Source organism: Melanotaenia boesemani, chromosome 13, assembly GCF_017639745.1.
Source record: "Melanotaenia boesemani isolate fMelBoe1 chromosome 13, fMelBoe1.pri, whole genome shotgun sequence".
NCBI classification, from domain to species: domain Eukaryota; kingdom Metazoa; phylum Chordata; class Actinopteri; order Atheriniformes; family Melanotaeniidae; genus Melanotaenia; species Melanotaenia boesemani.
The window spans coordinates 21876610-21898044 of NC_055694.1; the positions used below are offsets into that span (position 1 = coordinate 21876610).

The following is a 21435-nucleotide window of genomic DNA, read 5'->3' on the forward strand; positions in this document are numbered from 1 at the left end:
ATGGGTTAAAGGCACTCTGTAGAGAAAAAAAAGTTTGAAAGCTAAAAATTTAACTACATAAATCAACAAAAATGTAAAAAGTATTGCCTTTGGCATTATATTAAGCGTACTAAGTAGCTGAGATAAACAGAATATTTGGTGCTGGACTACATTTTATTATAATACCACTTTGTGCTAGTGTCCAGTCTGATCTGGGGCCAACAGAAAAACAAGAGACAGCAGCGGACACCGACAAGAGCAAGCAAACGAATCAACAGCAAACAGAACAGAAATCTGTAAAATTAAAAAAAAAAAAGTAAAAAAAGTAAAAATTGAAAAACACTGTAACTGCAACAATGGCAAAAGCTCCTGGCCAATGAAGGGGTCACTTTTTTTCAGTGAAGATAGCTATAGGCTGCAAAAGACTGAAATCTGATACAAAACATTTCATGTGTACTAGTACATACAGGGCTGGTACTGTCAACATTGTTAAGATTTGCAATGTGGTTCTAATGCGGTGAGCAAACAAAGAGGAACAGTGGCAGGTTCATGAGGAGGGTTCTTCTCAACGAAAAAAGTTGATAGCCATGATTGACAAGCTAATCATATAATGTAGAATGTACTCATGTAATGATGGCTGTACCACAGCAACCAGCCCACACAAAATTAGCAATGAGACCAAAAATGATAGTTTGCTTGTCTTATTGTTAGCTAGTTGACTCATTTCCTGTCATAATGGACTACTTTTCAATTAAACTGAAAGAAGTAGTAACAAAGAGTTTATCCCTCTCATTGAAACACTTGAAACCTATCTATAAATCAGAAAAAATAAATTCTATGAAAATCTTGGTAACACCTATTTTTCTAGTGTTTTTATTGTGTTTTCCTCTCATCCCTTAACTTGGTCAGATTTAGGTTCAGAGTTTTCCAGACCCACATAACACACAAGTCACACTGTGATGTGAAGTAGTTGATTCAACATTGTGTCCTGAAGAAATGTTATTCCTTAACAAAAACAGGAATTTTTGCTTCATATTTTCTACAATTCTTTTCTTTTAATATTAAACCATTCTCCCATCTGATTTTTTTTTTGTCCCTTTATTGCTTTTCATAGAGGTACCTGTTTTCATCGTTGGTGGAAAATCATATTATGAAATATTTTAATGATTTTAAAGAACATCTTGCAAACAATCTGAACATGCATCCTTATTTAATAACTGTTTCATAAAGCATTTCTAAAAGGGGCTTTATAGCATAAAAACCTTTAACTGATTTAATCACTTATACTGATTTTTACAGTTTATACAATTAAAGAAGATGTTAAATGGTGCAAATGCATAACCATTTATGTTTTAATGAAACAAATTGGCAGCGCTGACCAGGGAGCGTTCCATTGTTAGCAATAAATCCAGCGAGATCCAGGGCCCTGTTGTCAATGTGCAGCTCCTTCATACAGCCAATAAATTCCCTGGTGCCAAAGGGGAAGTTGTCGGGCACATTGGGAACTCCACCCAGAAATAACGGACCAGTCAGATCCAGAGATCTAAGAAACAAGATGTTAAAGAGAAAGTACAGTCAGGAAAGTGGAGAGGAAAGGAGGTTAAGAAGGAAATACAGGATTATCCTTCGAGGATTGGGATGAAAGAAGGGAGCGTAAAATATGAAAAACATGAAAAGAAGGTACATATATGCGAGCGGCAAAGAGATTTAACAGACCCAGAGATTCAATGTGTCATCAAGGTAGGCATCATCACCAACAAAACCAAAGAGTGACAGTGGAAGTTTGAGTGAAATTAGAAAATTATGAATTTTTTTTAGAGATCCACTCCACCAAAAGTGGAACTAGTAGAAGAAGACAGATTTTGAAAAGATGAAAATATAGAGCTGGCAGATGGAGATGAACAAACAGCAGATTTAATATGAGTTACAGAGCACATATCTGGAGAGATGCAGGAAAGGTGGAAGGCAAAGGGAGAAAACAGACATGAAGTGCTGTGGGTGATGTTCAGGGACATAGAAGAATAGTATAATGCATAACAGCAAGATGAAAATCAGCAACGATAAAAGATCCCTGTTGGTAGAACATGAAAGAGAAGAACAAACAAGAGATTAAGTGAGAATTATAGTAAATCACGAAAGAGGGAGCATAAAGGTAGATGACAGGACAGATGGAAGATGGGCGTAGTATAAGAATTGAAGGGTAATGTGAGGATAAGGATTTGGAGAGTAAATAATGTTGCACGACATAGGCAGGAAAAAAATCAAGACATGAACAGTTTTCTTTCATGTCTAGCAGCATTATCTTGTTTTGTTTTATTTATTTTAAAATCTTTCTAAATGCACATACCAAAAAATAATAGCAGACCATATTTGTGAAGAATACCAGACACAATAGATGCCAACAGGAGTCAAACAAACAGGAGCTTAAGTAAGAGCTATATCAACAGGAGTCATTAGGAGGGGATGTCAGGACCTAGTAGGAGGAGGGTGAGCTGTAAAAGGAGAAATGGAAAAGAAGCAGAGAAAAACAGAGCTGAAGTGTTCGTCATTGGCCTTCCTCTTTGATCTGTCTTCCCTTCTCTCTGCTTCACTTCGAGCTGAGAGGACACAGCCAGCTTGATTACAGCTTACAGAGGGAGACCAGATATCCACACTATGATGGGCTGCCTTTCTGACTGAATATGTGTGTAGACTGTATGTGTGTGTTAAGTACTTGTTAGTGCATCAGTAGACCTTTGCTCAGTAGACACAAATCAGAATGAACGACATAAAACTGACGAGGTCAAACAGAGCAAACACAGCTGAGCAGCTGAAAGTGACAATGTGTCATTTGTATCTAAGAGAATAAGAGAGGAATGAAAAGAAATGAGTTTCATCACCCAGCATAATGAGCCAACAAGTGACAAGACCATCAGAGAGATACGCACAGTCATGGAGGTGCATAAAGACGTCAAAGAACTGTGCCTCATTAAAACCTCAGGCCTCCACAGATTTCATTTACAGTCACCTCCACCTCACCTGAAGTTGCCCTAAAATACGTCTCCAACTGATTTCAAAAGTTTAAGCAGGATTTTTACAGATCATACCATTGAAATCTCTGTTAAATTACTTAAACCGCCATGTTTTCATTTCTAGCTCTGGAAGACTTAAACAGACTATTATATGACCATGCAACTGCAATGATGTGTTCAGCACCTGCACAAGGATGCGGGATGGAAAACAAAAGATTTACTGGAAAACATCTCCTCCAGCATATAGAAGTTAAAAATTGTGGTGGAAATGAAAAACAGTTAAAAATAGTTAACTGTTATTCTATAAAATGTGAATTCTAAAAATTCCCATGTGTAACCAGTCCCTCTGCATGCTTTTGCTTTTGTTTTGTAAATCTAGCAACCTATATGCTGCCTGCTGCCAGCTGGCTGTGCACACTGATCAGCTTTATTGGTTTTCTACTTAGTGAAAATTGCCTTTGAATATCTGTTAAGCCTCCGATCAGCTGCAGATTATATTTAATGAAAGTTATCTTTGCCAAGAAGCTGGCACATCCTGTGCTAACACCACCCACGGCTCAGTGTCAATGCTTTATGACACTGCATGTACTTTCTCCATTTATCAGAGTAAAGCAGTGGTTAGCATTGATGCTTCACATAAATAAGCTTCTGGTTTCAAATTGGCTGGAGCCTTACGGTGTGAAGTCTGAGACTTCTTGTACGTACAGCTTTGGCCTGCTATTCAAAATGTGTTTCTATAAGTGTGGAGCATGTACGTCCCTGTGCAAACTGTCAGTTAAGATATAAAACTGGGAAATTCATTTCACTGGAAATTTGTTAACACACATCTGTTTTTCTATGTTCTTTATCTCACAACCTATAAAACCAAAACCTGTCCTTGATTACAAGATTGAACTAAAAACAGTCAGAACTAGTTTAGACACCTAGAACTAGTTTTGATGTAATCAAACAAATGAAAGTGATATGTTAGGGAAGTAATGTTAATACATCTTGTGCATCTTTATTAGTAATATAGACTATAAATCTAAAAAAAAAAACAAATGGATAACAATAGAAAATCTATAAACATTTTTCGCATTAAAACTTTAATTCCTAGTTTTGAAGTCCATGCTGTAAATTATAATTTACATTTAAAAATTTCAGAATACATTAGTATCTGTGTTCTGATTACCACTTTAACCTTTTGATTTTACAATGCCACTAAATACAATTTCGGACTATCATTCTGTCAAATATGTTGGAGCAGATGTATGGTGCTTTCAGTTCACTGAAAGAAAAATATCAGTACAAAAACAAAATACTGAGAAGTAAAAGAAAGACTCACTTCTTGCTGCTGGTCTGTTTGCCCTGTGCAGCACAGCTATAATTTCCAAGCTGAGTACCGAAGCGAAGCGACAAGGCCGTGTCACAGTCGTCAATGCTCACAACAGCTATCTTCTCATCTGAAGGACCCTGGGCTTCTCCAATCATACTGCGCTTGGGCTGAACACACACATAGACAAGGATGAATATAATATCCAAAGACCCAGAAAACAAGAAACAACATGAAACAGGTCGGCATGCAGGAACAACAGCTTTCACAACTACAAAATGAGTTTACATAGGAAATAAGAAATCTCTTTCAACGCAAGATCAGACGTCTAATTTGCTACTGCTAATGTTAGAAAGAAGAGGAGGGAAATTTACATTAGTCCAACAAGAAATAACATACACTACCAAAGGGTAAGAATTTTGAGAAAAGAAAGAAGAGAGACAACACACTCATTCTTCTATCTCAGCTTTCTGAAATAAGAAAGAAAGGAACAAAAAGAGCGGGAAAAGGAGCCTAAACAAGAAATAAGCGTATGTGCTGCCTGACACACATTCATACTCACATAGCGTGTAGCTGGCTGAGGAAAATAAAAGCACATGAAGAAAATTAAAGGAGATGTGCAGCGAATATGCATGAATAAGATGGTGACAAGCAAACGCCCACATGCAAACACATCATTTCAATTCAAAGTGCTTTGTCTGCCTGAAAAAGCTTTCTGCATCACAAGCATAAACAATAGGAAGTTAAGGACAAAGTATTACCAGAGAATCACTTTAAATACAAAAGATATATCAAAAGACAGACACTAGAGATCAAACATAAGTTGAAAAATAAAAATGACATAAGGCGCCCAAAGGTGCTGTAATGATGTTAACCCACCTTGTTGTAGTAATGGATGTGAACTGTGTGCCAGTTTCCATCGCTCACACCACCAGGGAGGAAAGGACTCACCTGAGTGGACGATTCACCTACAGGTAGATGGATGAAGCTCATGTCAAACCATGAGAAGGTGCTTACAGAAAAGTATTTAAGAAAAAACTGAATGCAGGCATCAAGTCGGGCCATGATCTCCAGATTTGTATGAACAAATACCCATAACTTCATTAAACATTATTATTATATTTGTAATGACTGAAAGCATTTACTCCTTAAGGACAACCATTAGATGGGTGGATAATCAGACATTTTCTTCCCTGTTTTAAAAATCAATGCACAGCCAAAACAGAAACATAAAGAAATAAAGTGGACATATGGTCTCCACTTCTGTTCCCACAAGCTTTCTTTGAGGGAATATTAGAAAACAAGCATACTAGGCAGACACACACACACACATAAACAGATACAATACCTGTAGAATATTTGAACACCACTTGTCCCTCTTGGATCTCCAAGGCGATAAAATCGTGTTTCTCATTGAAGCGTCCATTATAGAAGAGAAGACCGTTGCTCTCCAGGGTAGCAAAACTAGAAAAGTAGGTTTCACACAAAGTCATTTTTATAAAGAAAATATTCAAATAACTTTACTGCATTTTCAGAAGAGGTTTTGGTTTGGTCGATGCAGCATTTGACCTTAATACTCGAAGCAGTAAAATTCAATTTCACACAACAAAACAAAATATGGCTCAGACATATGTCAGAACAAACAGTCTCTGGTTTGTACTACACTTAATAATAATAATAATAAGTGTTTACAGTGATTTCTTTTCAATTAAAAGCAGGGCATTTTCTCTTATCTTCATCTGCCCTCAAATTAGTAATTCACTTGACCCATGACACTTATCTAGTAATGTGGATTTTTCTTCCAGGTTTCTCGATTAAGTAGATGCAGCTTAACCCTCCAGAAAGTCCTAAACCAATCCACAAGACTACAAATGTTAGAGGTCAGGTTCAGCAATTATTATAATTACTGTCTGCTGAATTAAATATTTTAAGTTCTAAAAAAGAAATATTCTGACTGATTCCTTTAGGGTTAAAAATGTAAACACAGACTTCCAAATTATTCCAAAAAGTTCTGTGGACTGAAGCATGTTATAAACTGTTAGGTTAAGAATTGCTCAAAGAAAACTTTATCTTTGGATTGTGTCATTTTCTTATGTAAATTTAGGATTGTTAACCAGAAGATGTGTCTTCTCTGCATAACTCTTTTGCAGTTCCAACAACACCACAGCATCCTATCTTGTAGTATGCATTTAGAATTTTTGCAGGCTGCAAGATATAGCTCAAATATGTCACACATTAGCTTTGTTAGTGGAAATCATGAGATAAGTCAGCAAACTGGAGATGCATTGTCTGAGTACATACCACAACCGCAAAGAAGCATGCTTTATCCATATGCTCATTTCTGTCAGTGTTATTACTGTTAGTGAGATTTTTTAGTTAAAGCCCAACAACTGCATCAGAATCTAATATGAGATGACTTGTTCCCATAAGCAATAAAACTACACAAAGGAATATCATGTATTCACTATAGTTCTTATTATAAACTCCTTCAGCTCAGCAGCCTGCTAAGGTTTCAAGCACAACAGAACAAATCAAAGATGCAAGTGCATCCACTTTCCCCCCTACTGGCTGGCAAATACAATTATTCTATGAACCAAAAATACTTTGTTTTTATATTCCAACACAGCTGAGCAATATTGCCTTTGTTTGGACAAACAGAATTATAAATAAATCAATGCTATGTCAGATTAGGGATCAACATAAACAAGAAACATTTTCTGTCTTGTCTGTTTTTAGACATGACTGAGATTCTTACTGTTAAAAAACCATGAACATAATCTAACTAAGGGTTTAAAAATGAATATTGCTGTCCTGAACTTTGCCATTTTAGTGCCATGCCACAAGGCCACAAGGATGAAGCGCTCAGATGTGAATGTGTTTTCAGGGAATGTCTGACACAAAATGTCTGTTTAATAATATCCATGCTTCTCTCGAGGACACTGTGATTGTAATAGTTATTATGTTATGAGAACCAACATTTAGCAATAAAATCCTTCCAGGGCAGGAAATATTATTTCAAATCAAGTAAAAATGTAATAAAATAAAAAAAGACCTTCACCCTTTTCAGTAACTTCATTCGCTTACCATTACTGCATAAATGGTGGCCACAAATCAATAGAACAAATCTGATCTAGAGCTTTAAGGCAGCAACAATGCTGCTTTGACAGGAACACCATGACCGTAACATCTCATGGGAAGCACTCATGCTGGCCACATCCCCCCTAGCAACAACCCCATCACCTTAGCGACTAACATTCAATGACATCACCCATAGCAACCATCCCATAAACCTGCCTGACCACACTTAGGGACCACTTGAGTTCCCCTTTAAACAAGCATGTGGTACATTAAGAGTCGAAGGAGAAGCAGAGAAACAAGGATGGAGGGATGAGATGAAGGACTGAGAGTAAGAGGGCAATCAGTGACCACTGGCATTATATTACCAGTGCTGTGATTCCTAGTGCCTAATGCATAAAACAAGTATAGAGACTGTGGTAAGTCATAAACTAAGCAAGGTTTAGAAATTATGTAGCTCAGTAGTCTTCTTTTTAGAGAACTTTAATCCAAAACATGATAACACTGTACTCAGTACAATAAAATAATAATGCTCTAGCTCTCTGAGAGGTTTATAAGCCTTGAAATTCAAATGTGAGAAGAAACTTTGTTTTAAACACTGCAAGTGTGCAAACCTCTTCTTCAACTGTCTTATCATAAATTAAGTTTAGCATTTGAACATAATGTAACAGCCTAAAAAAGCTTCATACGGGTTAATAAATGTTCTTTTGCTGTCTTGTAAATAAGTGATCTGATCCCTCGACACAAATACCATGAGGTCACCCTACACTGGAGTCTTTGCTTAAACATGCGAGACTGGAAAGGGAATTTGATGTAGGATAAGAGCATAAAGTGGAAGGATAGAAGGCCAAGGAGATGTTACTGAGTCCAGTAAATTGACAGATAAAAGAGGAGAGTGCGGAGAAACCGCACTCCTCATAGCAGATAGGTGGCGGCAGCAAAGGGAGCATGAGTAATAGGATCGATCTCAGACGGAGATGAAATAAATAGATTAAAGCAAAGAGAAGAGAGACTGTAAAAGAACTGAGAATCAAAGAGGAGTGATTATGGATCACTGTCTGAGTGATGCTGGATGATGAGAGCTGAAAGAAAAGAACAGGAAAAGACTACAGAATATAATATAGAGTGACATTTCATCATCGGCTATAAACATTTTGAGAAAAAAGGTGACACAAATGAAAAGAAAATGCTTAATCTACTTACGTTAATGAGATGGAGAGGTGAAATCTCTGTCTGAGACCCCGGAACATGACAAAGGACTTTGGTTGGAAGGAGCGGGCGGTGACAGTGCAGTATGGATGCTCATAACCTCCGGCAGGGCACTCACAGCGGAAACCTCCACCGGAAAGCTCCCGGCATGTCCCTCCATTACGACACACACCTGGCATACACCTGCCCTGCCGCCGGTCAACCTCACATCGGTCACCTGAAACAAAGAAAAAGAAAGTATATGAATCTTTGTTAAACCTCAGTGGACACAATACAGTTGACTGAGCATGTGCCTGTAAAGACATTTTCTATATTCACTTAGTAAAAACTTAACTAAAGTTTTCCAACGTATGTAATTATACCATTACAGCAGAATAGCAGATGGATTTAAACACCAAACAAATACAAATAATCCTTTAGTGTATAAAGGTTTTAAGATAAAGGGCAGCTTTTACCATAAGTATATGGGCAGGTTTACTGTAAGCTTTTTTTTAAATCGATTTCAGGTAATTAATATTCATAAGTCCTGACTTCACTGCACTTAGTCCATATAACAAGTAGATGCTGTGGAGCCAGACATTTTTCAGCCCAGCCACGTTTTTCCTCCTGTGGTTTACAATCTAGATTAAACATTTTCTTGATTTTATAACAATGATTAGGAAAGAAGTAAGACATAGCAAAATTAAATTATGTACTAAATATGCACCAGGGTGCAAAAATGTTCTCCCTAATTTGTGTCCTAGAGAGATGCCCCCCAACCCCCCCCCCCCACCCCACCCCCCCATATCAAAGTCAAAACCTCAGCTATGTATTAAATTACTGTTGCGTGAACGTAGTTTGACTTCATTAACCTGCACCACTCCCTCTTGGCTTGCGTGAAAAGCTCAAAATTCAACTCTAGTCTATACAATACAGCATTGTTGCTCAAAAAGAGCTTTTATATTTGTTAACAAATCACAACCCTCAAACCTTTAGATCCTTAATCAGCCAGGATCAAATCCTCTTGTTAACTTTGAATCCTTTGAAACGGTCTACTGAAACTCATTAAATGCATCAGTTGAAAGTGACTTGTTGATGGGGAGAAGTGGAGCTTTTAACAAGTGATCTAAATTCCAGCTTTAAAAAAAACATTTAATTGAGAAATAAAAAAAGTAGCAGTGTTGAAGTCATCATACTGGTTTTATTGGCTACAAAATTGAATGTTATATACAAACGTTAATAATCCAGTTCAGACCCGAAGAGAGTGATAATAAATTAATTAAAGATCCTGAAAGTGGTTAAATTCTCCAGAAAAATTAACTAGCTTTGGACATATTGAAACAGTAGATAAAAGCAAAATTACATTACTGTTTTTAATATTTTAATCACTTTATGTAGGTTGGGTCAACTTATTATGTAACCACCATTCAAGGTAACATTGCAGGATCATCATGTGACAAGAAATGACAACACAAAGAGGGACCCCCTGATTACCTTAACTGCTGGGGTATTCCCACAAATATTATTCCCTGAAATGAATACACAGGCACACAGTTGTCTCTTGATGGGTTAATTGAGTCCTGATCTTAACTACTTTTGAAGATATAAATATATTAATTAAAAAAATAATTAATTAAGTTCTCTTAATAAATGATCATAACTTGTAGCTACAGCTTGAAAATAAGAAGAGCAGCAGAACATATTAAATGATGATAATCAATCTAACGTTGTGTCCTTGGGCAAGACACTTCATCCTCCTTGCCTCCAGCGTTGGCATCACTGGTGTATGAATGTTCGTGGTAACCAGAGGGGCCATTGGTGCACACTGGCTGTCACGTTTCCATCAGTCTGCCCCAGGGCAGTTGTTGGTACACAAGAAGCTTACTATCATCAAGTATAAATGAGAAGTGAATGAATAATAGATACACTGTAAATTGAATTATATTATTCTAATCTGTTATTATTTTTAATATTATCCATTAATGTTACTTATAGTGACACAATGAAATTACTGTTATGACAGTACTGTTGTCCATCCACCCATCCACTGTCTACCTGTCTACACCTACTTATACCTGGAGCCCATCCCAGCAGCCACCAGGTTAGAGGCAGGGCCAGTGCAGAGAGCCAGACAACCAGTCATGCCAACACTCACCAACAAGCTTGTTGTCACCATTAAATTTAGCTTAACAGCCCAAGTCATAACTTCCATCCATCCATCCATCCATCCATCCATCCATCCATCCATCCATTCACCCATCCATCCATCCATCCATCCATCCATTTTCTATATCTTCTTCCAAGGCAGAACTGCAAATTTGAATCCTGCAATGATAGCTTGTTAACTGTTTGAGGGGTCTCAAAACCTTGAAATTTGAACTTAAAGTTGTTGCTTTAATATACTTGCAAAGTCAATCAGTTAGCAAGATGTATTGTTTAAAACAGCATTACTAAAGTTATTTTTACACAAAAGATGGGCTAATTTGGCATCAGCCATGGTGTGCATCCAATACTGCCAGTGCATTGAAAACTACTTAAAGCAAAATGCAGCTGTGACATGATGCTCTGGGCTGGAAAAAAATAAATAAATTGGGAAGTGTGGTTTCCCAGCCCCAGGACGCTGCAGGACAATGATGGCCTGATGAATGAGCAACATGTATGTCAGTGTGTAATCACAAGCAGAGGCACAGAGGTTTCAATTGGTTTTAACCTATTCAGACCTAAGGCCTCAGTTAAAAACTGTCCTCTAAAACTTTTTATTTCTCAGTCCCTAAAAAACATAGAAACATTAAATAAATACCATTTGAGAGTGTAAATCTTGAGTATTTATTGCAGTTTACTGGCTTTGCGCTCATGTTTATTGATGTGTTTTTTAATTAAATAAAAAAGCATGTGTGTTTTTAAAAATGCTGATGTGATGTTGATGCGTGCATCACCACAGGCTTGAAACGTCAAATGACATGTTGCTCCAGATCGTAATACGTTAAAGCAGAGAAACTGACCTTTGTCTTCCCCTTGTGGAAATATATAAGTTATACATTCAGAAATGCAGTCAGCTATTTACAGTTGCTCGTTCTATGAGGAACATTAATTCACTCAGCAAAGGATGTGGATTACTTGAGAATCTTCTGCTGGTTTTTAAGGAGGTTACTTAACACAAGAGTCTTGAAAGTGCCACAATCTTCAAGTTAAAGCTGTGGTTCTTTGTCCATGTCAAAGGTAGAACAGCATGGCGTAGAACTGGGTAGGGATGGTAAGAACAGTCAGTGTGTTTCCTATCCTGTTCATTAATAGTCATATTTTGTTTCAAGGTTTCGTTAAGTTGATGAATTTAAGTCATGGATATTATGTACTGTACAATAAAAGAACCTTTCTGTGATTGTAATGATTGCACCATAGTGCAAACTGCTTTCTTGTCTGGACAAGATGTGAAACAAATATGCCAACATATGCCTTCAACACAATTACATTAAGTAAAATAATTCTGCTTTAAACTTATTCAAAAAACAGAACAAGGAAACATTTTTTGTTAATCCCTGAATAGAATATTTTGCATTATAAACTTCTGCTTGTTCAGTTGTCCTAGACACTCAAATACATGATATTGCAAATAAAGCATGTGAAGTAAGTAATGTTTATTTTATATAGCGCTTTTCACACATAAAATCAGAAAGTGCTTTACAATAAAAAAATGACCAAAAAGATAGAAACATTAAAAATACAGGTAACAAAGTGTTAAGAGACAACAAAATATAAATATTAAATATAAAAAGTGCAACTAAACACTTCTCTTGCAGGGGACTCTGTGGACTACTTTATGTGGACCAATGTCAAAATCAAACCTGCGCCCTTGTATTACAGGCCTCCTTTCTTCCTAGGTGGACTACATTCTCTGTACGCTTAAAATGTAAATTAATCCTTGATTAGATGGTAGAAGCAGCATGGTGCTGTGTCCTGAAAATCATTAAAGCAATTGTTGAAGAGAACTAACATTTATGATCCCTCAATTGCATGAGGACCATGAATACTGGCAAAACACTGGAATACTGGAAACTTTTATCCTGAAAACCACAAATTACTGAGTGTATTGGATCAGGAAATGCATCTGTGCAGAAATGAAAGGGAATAAAAGTATTTTCTTGTTGACTTGGTTTCTGCTGCTTCCAAATTGGGTGGAAAAATAAAAACAACATGAACAAAACAAATCTGCAGACGAGAATAAACACAGATTTTGCTGCCAGTCTGGAGCATCTCGAGAGGATGAACCACCCACGCAACACACACATGCAAACACACCCCCACACACAACTATATAAAAAGGTGTATGGGCATACACAGTCACTTTCTCTTTTCACCTTTCCTTGAGCATATTTGGATGCACACATTGTCTGACATTTAACAGCTGCACACAAAGAACACCCACACCCAGTACCCTCATGTGACCAGAGCAGACGGGGTTTTAAAGTAGCCTTAAGACAGATGGCTCCTTAAGGACACACAGGCACAAAGTAAGATGCCAAACTACAAACCAAAAATGCAAACACATCAATAATGAATGCAATGCAGATCATCCGTCGATTTGAAAGAAAGCCATAAAGGCACACCGAGGTGCACATTTTTCTCTTTTTCTCTCTCATACACAGACAAACACACTCACACAAACACAGATCATTGCTTCTGCCCTCAAGGCTGTCGGGTTTGATCGTGTAACTGTCTCTACTGGCACTTTGTTTGCGCTGCTTTTAGGTGCCAGAGAACCCACTGGCAGTTCTTACATCTTTACAGCAACACACACACCCAACCCCACACATACACGGTGCACTACAGCTGTAAGTCAATAAAAGTCTTCACCTTTCCTCATGATCATTTGGATACAAATATCATCTGACATACACAAGACATGGACACATACTGTTAAAACACACAGAGGCAGACGCTAGAGGGTGAGTCATGACCACAAACACAAACGTCATGCACAGAGACACACTGGAGCAAAGCTGTAAAAGCACACACAGTCTGGTCTGATACGTGTGTTAATACTCATTCTTTGTGACAAAACACAAACTGAATAGGAAAGTGTGGCATATACAGTGGTGAATTATTTAGAGCTTGTGCAAAAAAAGTAAAAACTACTTAATTTGTACTTTCCTTTATCTAACCTCACCCATCAATAAGTAATTTCCTTACTTCTAACTGTAACTTCTTTTCATTCTCTATTTATACAAATTATTACTTCTCCATCCATCATTCTTTCACTTTATCACAGTTTATTCAAATGTCCAAGCTGTTTTTCATCATCCCATTTCCCCACGCCAACTCTTTCCATGTGCAACTGAGTCACCTAATTGTACGTATCACCCTGCAAACACACACTTATGCACAGATATAGCAAGACTCCCAGTCAAACAGCTCAGTTTACAATAGCCCAAGGACATTGAAATTATCACATCTGTCCATCCTCATTTAGCTTTCTCACATCCTCTCACACCTCTTACGTTAATCATAAACTCCTATGTAAGCTCATACAATGGGGACCCAATTAAACACACACACACACACACACACGCACATGCACACACACACATACACGGATACAATGCTATACCCCTGCCTTTGTCTGCTGCAGCCACTCATCCGCACAGACCCTCTCATTAATATTAAAATAAATAAATAGACATTAAAACTCATGAATTATGCGTGTGTTGAGACCTAAACCCAGACATCTTTAAAAACACATACAAACCCACCTACACAGAAACACATGCTGGTTCATTATGCTTAAAGTAGTGCTCATGTTGACAGACTAGAAGGAAATATATTGACAAGGAAGACAGATGAAGAAACAATCTATACAATATATGTAAAAAGCAAAAACACATGCACATCCACAAATAAAAAGACACAATACAATAAAAGCAGAGCAGACATGATCTCAGACTTAGTCAACTTTAATTCTTCTCTTTATCTTGTAAAGTTGAGCTCTTTACTCCAGCAACAGTAATTGGCCACACACAAACAACTAAATTAAGAAAGAGTGTGTGATTCTTCATTTATCTCATTGTAGGTCCCTACTCCAACGGACACAAAGGTCAAGTGATTACAAAACAGCGGGTGTCCCATAGTAAAAAAGCAAACAAAAGCACATAATCTATGTGCACAGAGAGTTTTATAATGAGCATACCAGAATAGAAATGTGCACACACACAGAGACAAGATGGTATTTAATATATACATGCATGCAGTCAAGCAAAGAAGCACACATGCATACACAACACACATCATGCACACATCCCACTGGAGGAAGGTAACAGGTACATTTCCTGCAATGTTTTAGGATGGATTATTGAACATTTTAGCCCACTTAAGTCTAAATGAGTTATTCTATAAATGTTGCTTTGTTTAGATTAATCAAGGATTTGTATGTTTAACAAGCAAACACCCACTTAATTACGCCCACTTTATGTGCTTCACCCATAATCTGAAATTTATTCTATTGTCCTTCCTACTCAACACAGACTTTAAAGACACATTTTAAGTGTAAAACTTCTGACTCCTCTTCCATCCTGTCTTTGTTGTTTAAAACCACCGCTCTGTTTTTACCTACTTTATTTTCTCTTCCTCCGCTGCTTGCATCCTCGTCCCCTTGCTCCCTCCTTTTCTATCTTACCTCCACTTTCACATCTTTCTCTCTAAACTCTACACTTTGTTGTTCCTTTTTCTTCATCTCCTTCCATATCTTACCGCTTCTTTTTTCCCCTTCTTCCTCTACTCCTGCCTTAATGTATTCACACCACCCCTTCATTCACGTAGATGTTTTATTCATCAAAGCCGGTATTCTTCAACCACCCCCGGCATCTTAGTTCACTCCGCCCAGCCACCTACCCCATCACCCACTTCCTCCACCCCAACACATGGTGCATCCCTAGAGGCCACACACTCCCAGTTGCTTCCCCCTTTTCTTTCCTCTTGTGTTGCTTTGTGAGTCTCACTCCAGCTCCTTCTTTTTTTATTTTTTTCAACCCACACAGGAAAAGGGCCTTGAAGGGTTCCTCTACTTTGAGTGATGAGTAATGAGTCATAAAAATCCTCATTTGGTCAAACATGAATTTAATGTCTTCACATCAGTAAACACATTGAGTTTTCAGCTTATTTTATACATTTTTTTTTATTGAACTTACTTTTCAATTTGTTTTAAATTAAAAAGACCATGCAGGTGCAATAAAATTGCTCTCAAACATTCTGATTACTAGAAATATAACCACATTGCCCAACAACATCATCAGCTATCAACACTGTGGCATTGACCATTAAAGTCAATATCCATGAAACACATGCTGCTGTGACTTAAGGCTTGAAATCAGAGCTTGCGTCATGAATAAGGATGACATCATCATGTGACAATGGTGCTGAAAAAGCCCTTGGGCTCATGTATTCTGAGATATGTCATCCAAAGGAAAGCTACTGTCAAGCTGTCTCATAAGTTATGGTGTAGTCTATACACATTCTTCTTTCCAATAAAAATCAGGTGACCACATTAACTGTGATGCATTGTTGACAGTCCAGTTGGAGATGAGTTATGTTTGGGATTGAAAAGCAGTCCTCAAAAATCTGCTAGGTCATTACATCGTACCGTAGTAACTCATCACAGAGAGCTTGCATATTTTCAAAACCTTAGAGACAGATTTACTATGACTTTGCACCTAATGGCAAACTCTACTTTGGTGTGAAAACTCTAGTCAATATTTGCTAATGAAATATACCAGAAGCGTCCCTGAAGTGCCAAAATTTGTATAACTTTCACCTCATCCCCCTTCCTTTCCCTCCTTCCTGCTCCCAAGCTCAACTTCCCAAACAAATTTGGCCTCCTCTTTCCTTCCTCTTAAACTGCTTAATGCATTTTTTCACTAAGCTCAGCAAATCACATCCCCTGCAGCGCATCTCTTCATTTAGCATGCACATTTTCAAATCACGTCCATTATGTATTTAGATGTCTGTGTTTCCCCTTAAACAAGTTGGGCTCATTTAAAAAAATTATTCCAAAAAACTAAGCTTTCTTGTAGTACACAGCTTAATTCTCTATGACCTGATCTCACACACGCGACACACAATCATTCGCTCAGTTAATGACCTTTAAAATTAATGCCACTTTCTGAATCCATCATATATCCATCATCTCTCTCCCTCCCAACCCTCACCCATCTGGCCTGTTTTTTTTTTCTTTCTTCTTTTTAAAAAAGATCTTCTTCTCACAAACCACAGCCCTCATCCTCCAACAGATCCTCCTCTTATTTCTTCTGCATACTGTCCTTTTACTTTCTCCATCTTAACAGCTCAGTCTTCTCCAGTATATTTTCTTATTTAACATAATCGCTTTTGACATTACACACACACTATTCTTTTTCTGCTTATAGAGTTCATCTTAATTCTACCTTTGACGCCTCTCATTAGTTTTTCCTAAATATTCTTTGTGTCTTATCGCTTCGGGAGCTTATCACTGACCCTCAGTTCTTTTCCTTTGTTCTCAGTTGTCACACTCATTTTAAAACTAATTTAGTTTCTATTCATCTTACTTTCTTTTTTCTATGTTCTACTGAATTACTGCGTTTAAAAAAGAAACATTGGAGTGTTTGTAAGTCTCAACACTGTTGTCTGAACTAGGCAACCATGCAGTGACATCTCTTTCTGCAATTCAGAGCATAAATAAAAACTTTAACATAATCATGGAAAATTCCTGAGGGGAAAAACAGAAAGCAGAGCTTTGCATGAGTCCGAGATTACGGAAATTTTTATAGGAATGAAAAGATAGATTTCCTGTTGATGTGTATTTGAATGTGCACATCACAATGTGGGCAGGCATTAAGGTCATTCTTGTATTTGAGAGAAGAAAACTTGCATCGAGGAAGCTTTTCAATTAAAGGCTAGCTAAGCTCCTTTTCCTGATAAAGCATGTCTGTGTATTAGCGCTGCCACCACAGAGACATATGTTGTCTGCTGTAACTTAACAGGCCTCACTAGTCTGATCACCCCCTGTGCACAGACAACCACATTCATTTCTCTTTCATTTTCTATGTGTGCAAATGCAATGCAGCTGTCTTTTTACACATACAGAATAAGCATGGTTTGTTTTTGAAGTCTATCTTGTTGATGAACAATCAACAAAACTGGTACCAAAAAAATTGGATGTGATCTATTGCCTTTACTGTGGTAAAGGCAATAGATAGATTAATGAGTCATTGTGTAAAACCTGATTGGCTGTTAGAGCCACCTAATTTGACTCAGGTGTGTTGGTGCAGGGATACATGGAAAACCTGCTGGATTGCGGCCCTCGTAGGACCGAATTGAGTAGCCCTGGTCTAGGCATTAATAAAGATTAACATATAATTCTTCACAACACAGTGAGAAAACAACAGTGTTCAGAGGCTTCTTCACTATAGTGCATGACAAACAGGTACAGGACATCATTCCTGCCAGCAGCCTCTGGAACAACAAATTGACTTTCAATTGATTATTTCCTTAAAAAGTGAAAAAAAGCTCTAACATTTCCTCCTGGGAATAAAGAAAATATTTTTCGTTTAATTTTATTTTCATGTAATTTCTTTTTATCTTATTGGTAATTCCTCAAATCAGCCTTTTTAAAATTTTCTAATCTTTAAAGTACTTCCAAAGGACAAGGAATCTAAATTTAAAAACCAGGATTTTAACCAGAATCAAAATCATTACACTGAGCTCAAGGAGTGTACAGTTTTCATGTGGTTAAAATTTTATTGGAGCTAAAACAAACAAAATATTTAGGATTGACTGAGTGATTTTAAGTAAACTGATGGTCTAAGTATAAATTAGGTGTTAAACTCAACAATAAGATAATTCACGATACAGGAAGGATAGTGGTGAACCTTGCCCATCATAAAAATTGCTTCTCATACTTATCCAGTATGTAGTGCTGTTAATTAGAAAAAAGCACCTGAGCACGATTAAGTTTCTATATTTGTTTTTTTTTCTTTCCTTTGCAACAAATCTTCAGTAATCATGAGTTCTTCCTCTCATTCTCAAAACTTCACTTCTAACTTTATTCCCTTTACGTTGTCATGCATTTATTTTCTGTCTTTAACTAGATTCATTTAGAGTCTATATGTCAGTCTCATTTCATCCATCTAAATTGCTGGTTACTCCGGCAACTCCTATCCTTGGTTGAGCTCTACTTTTTTTTTGTTGCTATCTGTCTGTCTTTCAAACACCTCATTCAGAAAGCTAAAATTCCTTATACAGAGTATTATTCTTCATGAGCATCACACAGCTAATGTGCTCATGTTTGATCCATTTCCCTTCTGCAGGATTAAATTTCTCAGTGCAACATGCATAACTGCTTTATCACATCCAAAGCGAATCTCACCTCTGCCTACCGCACTTCTTCTCTATCTTGTTCTCTATTATGCGCCTCCATTGTTTCTCAGCTTACCTCCTTTCAAAATACAAATGGCTTCACCATATCGAACAGATTTAATTTATATCTCTGTCCTCCCTCCTCACATTTTATCATCTCACAAACTACTTCAGTCTGCACCCATTCCTCTATCTCTCTGTCTCTTATCTTCTCCTTACATCATTCAGCTCTGCAAGGCATATTCCCATATTAAGGTGACTTTAATAATGTGCATTTTGCTACATTATTTCTGGGTCTATCTCCCTTTTACTTCATGAAAATGATCAGATATTCCCTTTTTCTGGCTGCTATTATCTCCACCTTTAAGGCACATTATACAATGGGGACTTCTCTAATTCCACTCACTGCTTTCAGAGTTAATAACTGTTAAGCTAATGTTCCTGTTGCTGCTGCCATCAGTGTTTCATAGAGGTGTGAGCAATTTAGATTTGGATTTTTAACAATTTTAGCTTTGTACCAGCCAGCAGTGGACAAGACTACAATTTTGTTGCTTCAGTTGACTGACTCTAAAGTAAGTCTGAGAGGAAATGGAGGTTTCTTTAGGATGGCAAATGCTATCCCTGAGTATGAGCTTTTTTATTATACTTGTTTCTTTACTTTTTGTGTAATGGAGAAACATAATCACACTTGGATTAGGTTTATATCTGAAGTTCATACATGGTCCTGCGATGGACTGGTGACCCGTCCAAGGTGTACCCTACCTCTTGCTCGCTGATTGCTGGGATAGGCTCCAGCTTTTCCTAAGTTTAAATGAGCGGTATAGAAAATGAATGAATGGATTCAGAACTAATAATTAATGGTAGCTTTAAAGAGCAAAAACTATAAAAACTAGTAAATATAATGTTACATGTGGTTTCCCTTAGATCTGGTGATGGCCTTCAAATGAGAAGATCAACCCTGTCTTTTGTAGACAGCACATGGTATAGAAAGATGGATGAAAAATCTTAGAATAAGTCAGAAACTGACATTAAGATTTTGTGTTGTAACTGGCTTCAAAATAAATTCATATTCCGGTTACAGAACACAAATGTAGATTTTACTAAATGCTGTTTAATAAGAATTAAGTTAACTTAAGGCCTTGTGATGGATTAGTAATCCATCCAGGGTGTAACCCGCTTCTAGCCTTAGAGCAGCTGGAATAGGCTCCAGCCCCCCTTCCACCACCCTGGATTGGATTAAGCAGGTGCAGAAAATGGATGGATGGATAAGCCAACATGGGAAAAGCTTAAGCTCATTGATGAGTGCAAGAGGAGTTGAACTATTAAGCAAGTTGTTAAAAAAAATTAGCAACCAAAATCACACTGTCGCTAGTACATAACAGAGCCTACATTAATTTAATTTATTCTAATTACTAAAAAAGACTAATCCAGCCATTTAAGTTCAGCCAAATTAACATTGTATTATCCTTTAGTCTCAGCTTACTGTCGTTATATTTTATACCAATTCATAACCATAACCATTCTTACAGAAAGGTTTTCTCATCATGAATTAGGGCCTTTTAAAAAGGTGTTATAGGTACAATTGTCTATAGGTCCAAAACGTAGTAGTGGTACTTTAAATGTGCAGAAATTATAAGCCGATAAGATTTTCCTTGTTCAGTATGCGCTACCTTCAGGTAATGTGACACTTGCCTGTAACAGTGTATTTATAAATATTTAAGCAAAACCATGTTAATACCAAGCATTTATCAGTTTTTATCAGTTTCACATCCTATCCATGGATTTTTAACTCCTAATTTCAGCAAAGTATAAAAGGAAGATAGGGCTCAAACTTTCTTCTCTAACTTGATCGTCAGCAAGCTCTTGTTACTTTCCACTCCATCTTAGGCCCATGAAGGAGTCTTTGAACACATTATAGTGACTGTTATAGTTTGTGAATGTGCAGTTGTAAAGTTTCTGGACCTTTAAAAAAAAGGGGCATGTTTAACATGTTTAATCACTTGACAGTTGCACCGAGTGAATAATGTAGGCATATTAGAATTTTGGCAAATGAGAATTTCAATGATATTTTTAATCTAAATTGTTTATTTAACAGTGTTCTGAGCCTGAGATAAATAAGATTCTTTTAAAATTTCTTTCCATCCATTACATTTTGTATATTATCTAATTTGCCACAATTACAGGAATACCACCAGACAATTAACAACTTATGTTAAAATTTCTACAGTTGAACTGAAAGCTACATTGAAAGCATGAGTAAATAAAAATATTGATCTTTTAGAGTTCTGGGATAGAACACATCTTTCTAAAGTAGAGCTGCTAATGTTTGTAAAGACACCTATAGACTTGTGAGGAGTTAAAGCAGAGCTGATCAATGTGAAATCCTGTAACACAACATCAATAAACTTAAAGGCTTTTCACACCAAATTAACCCTAGACCTTAGTACTGAGGGGTTAACATACACTGCAGGACAAGGTTTCTTTCAAAGC

At 37.0% G+C, this 21435-nt stretch overlaps 1 protein-coding gene across 1 annotated transcript in view; it reads right to left on the reverse strand.

Moving 5' to 3' along the window:
- The window catches only part of celsr3 (cadherin, EGF LAG seven-pass G-type receptor 3), a 112600-nt gene that overhangs the window by 61128 nt on the left and 30037 nt on the right, over window positions 1–21435 (reverse strand). Inside the window, exons 4-9 of the mRNA XM_042003003.1 lie at window positions 8581–8803; window positions 5651–5766; window positions 5182–5270; window positions 4865–4879; window positions 4315–4472; window positions 1359–1522 (exon numbers count right to left, since the gene is read on the reverse strand). Coding sequence (XP_041858937.1) covers window positions 1359–1522; window positions 4315–4472; window positions 4865–4879; window positions 5182–5270; window positions 5651–5766; window positions 8581–8803 — 765 coding nt within the window. The remainder of the gene's footprint in view (window positions 1–1358; window positions 1523–4314; window positions 4473–4864; window positions 4880–5181; window positions 5271–5650; window positions 5767–8580; window positions 8804–21435) is intronic.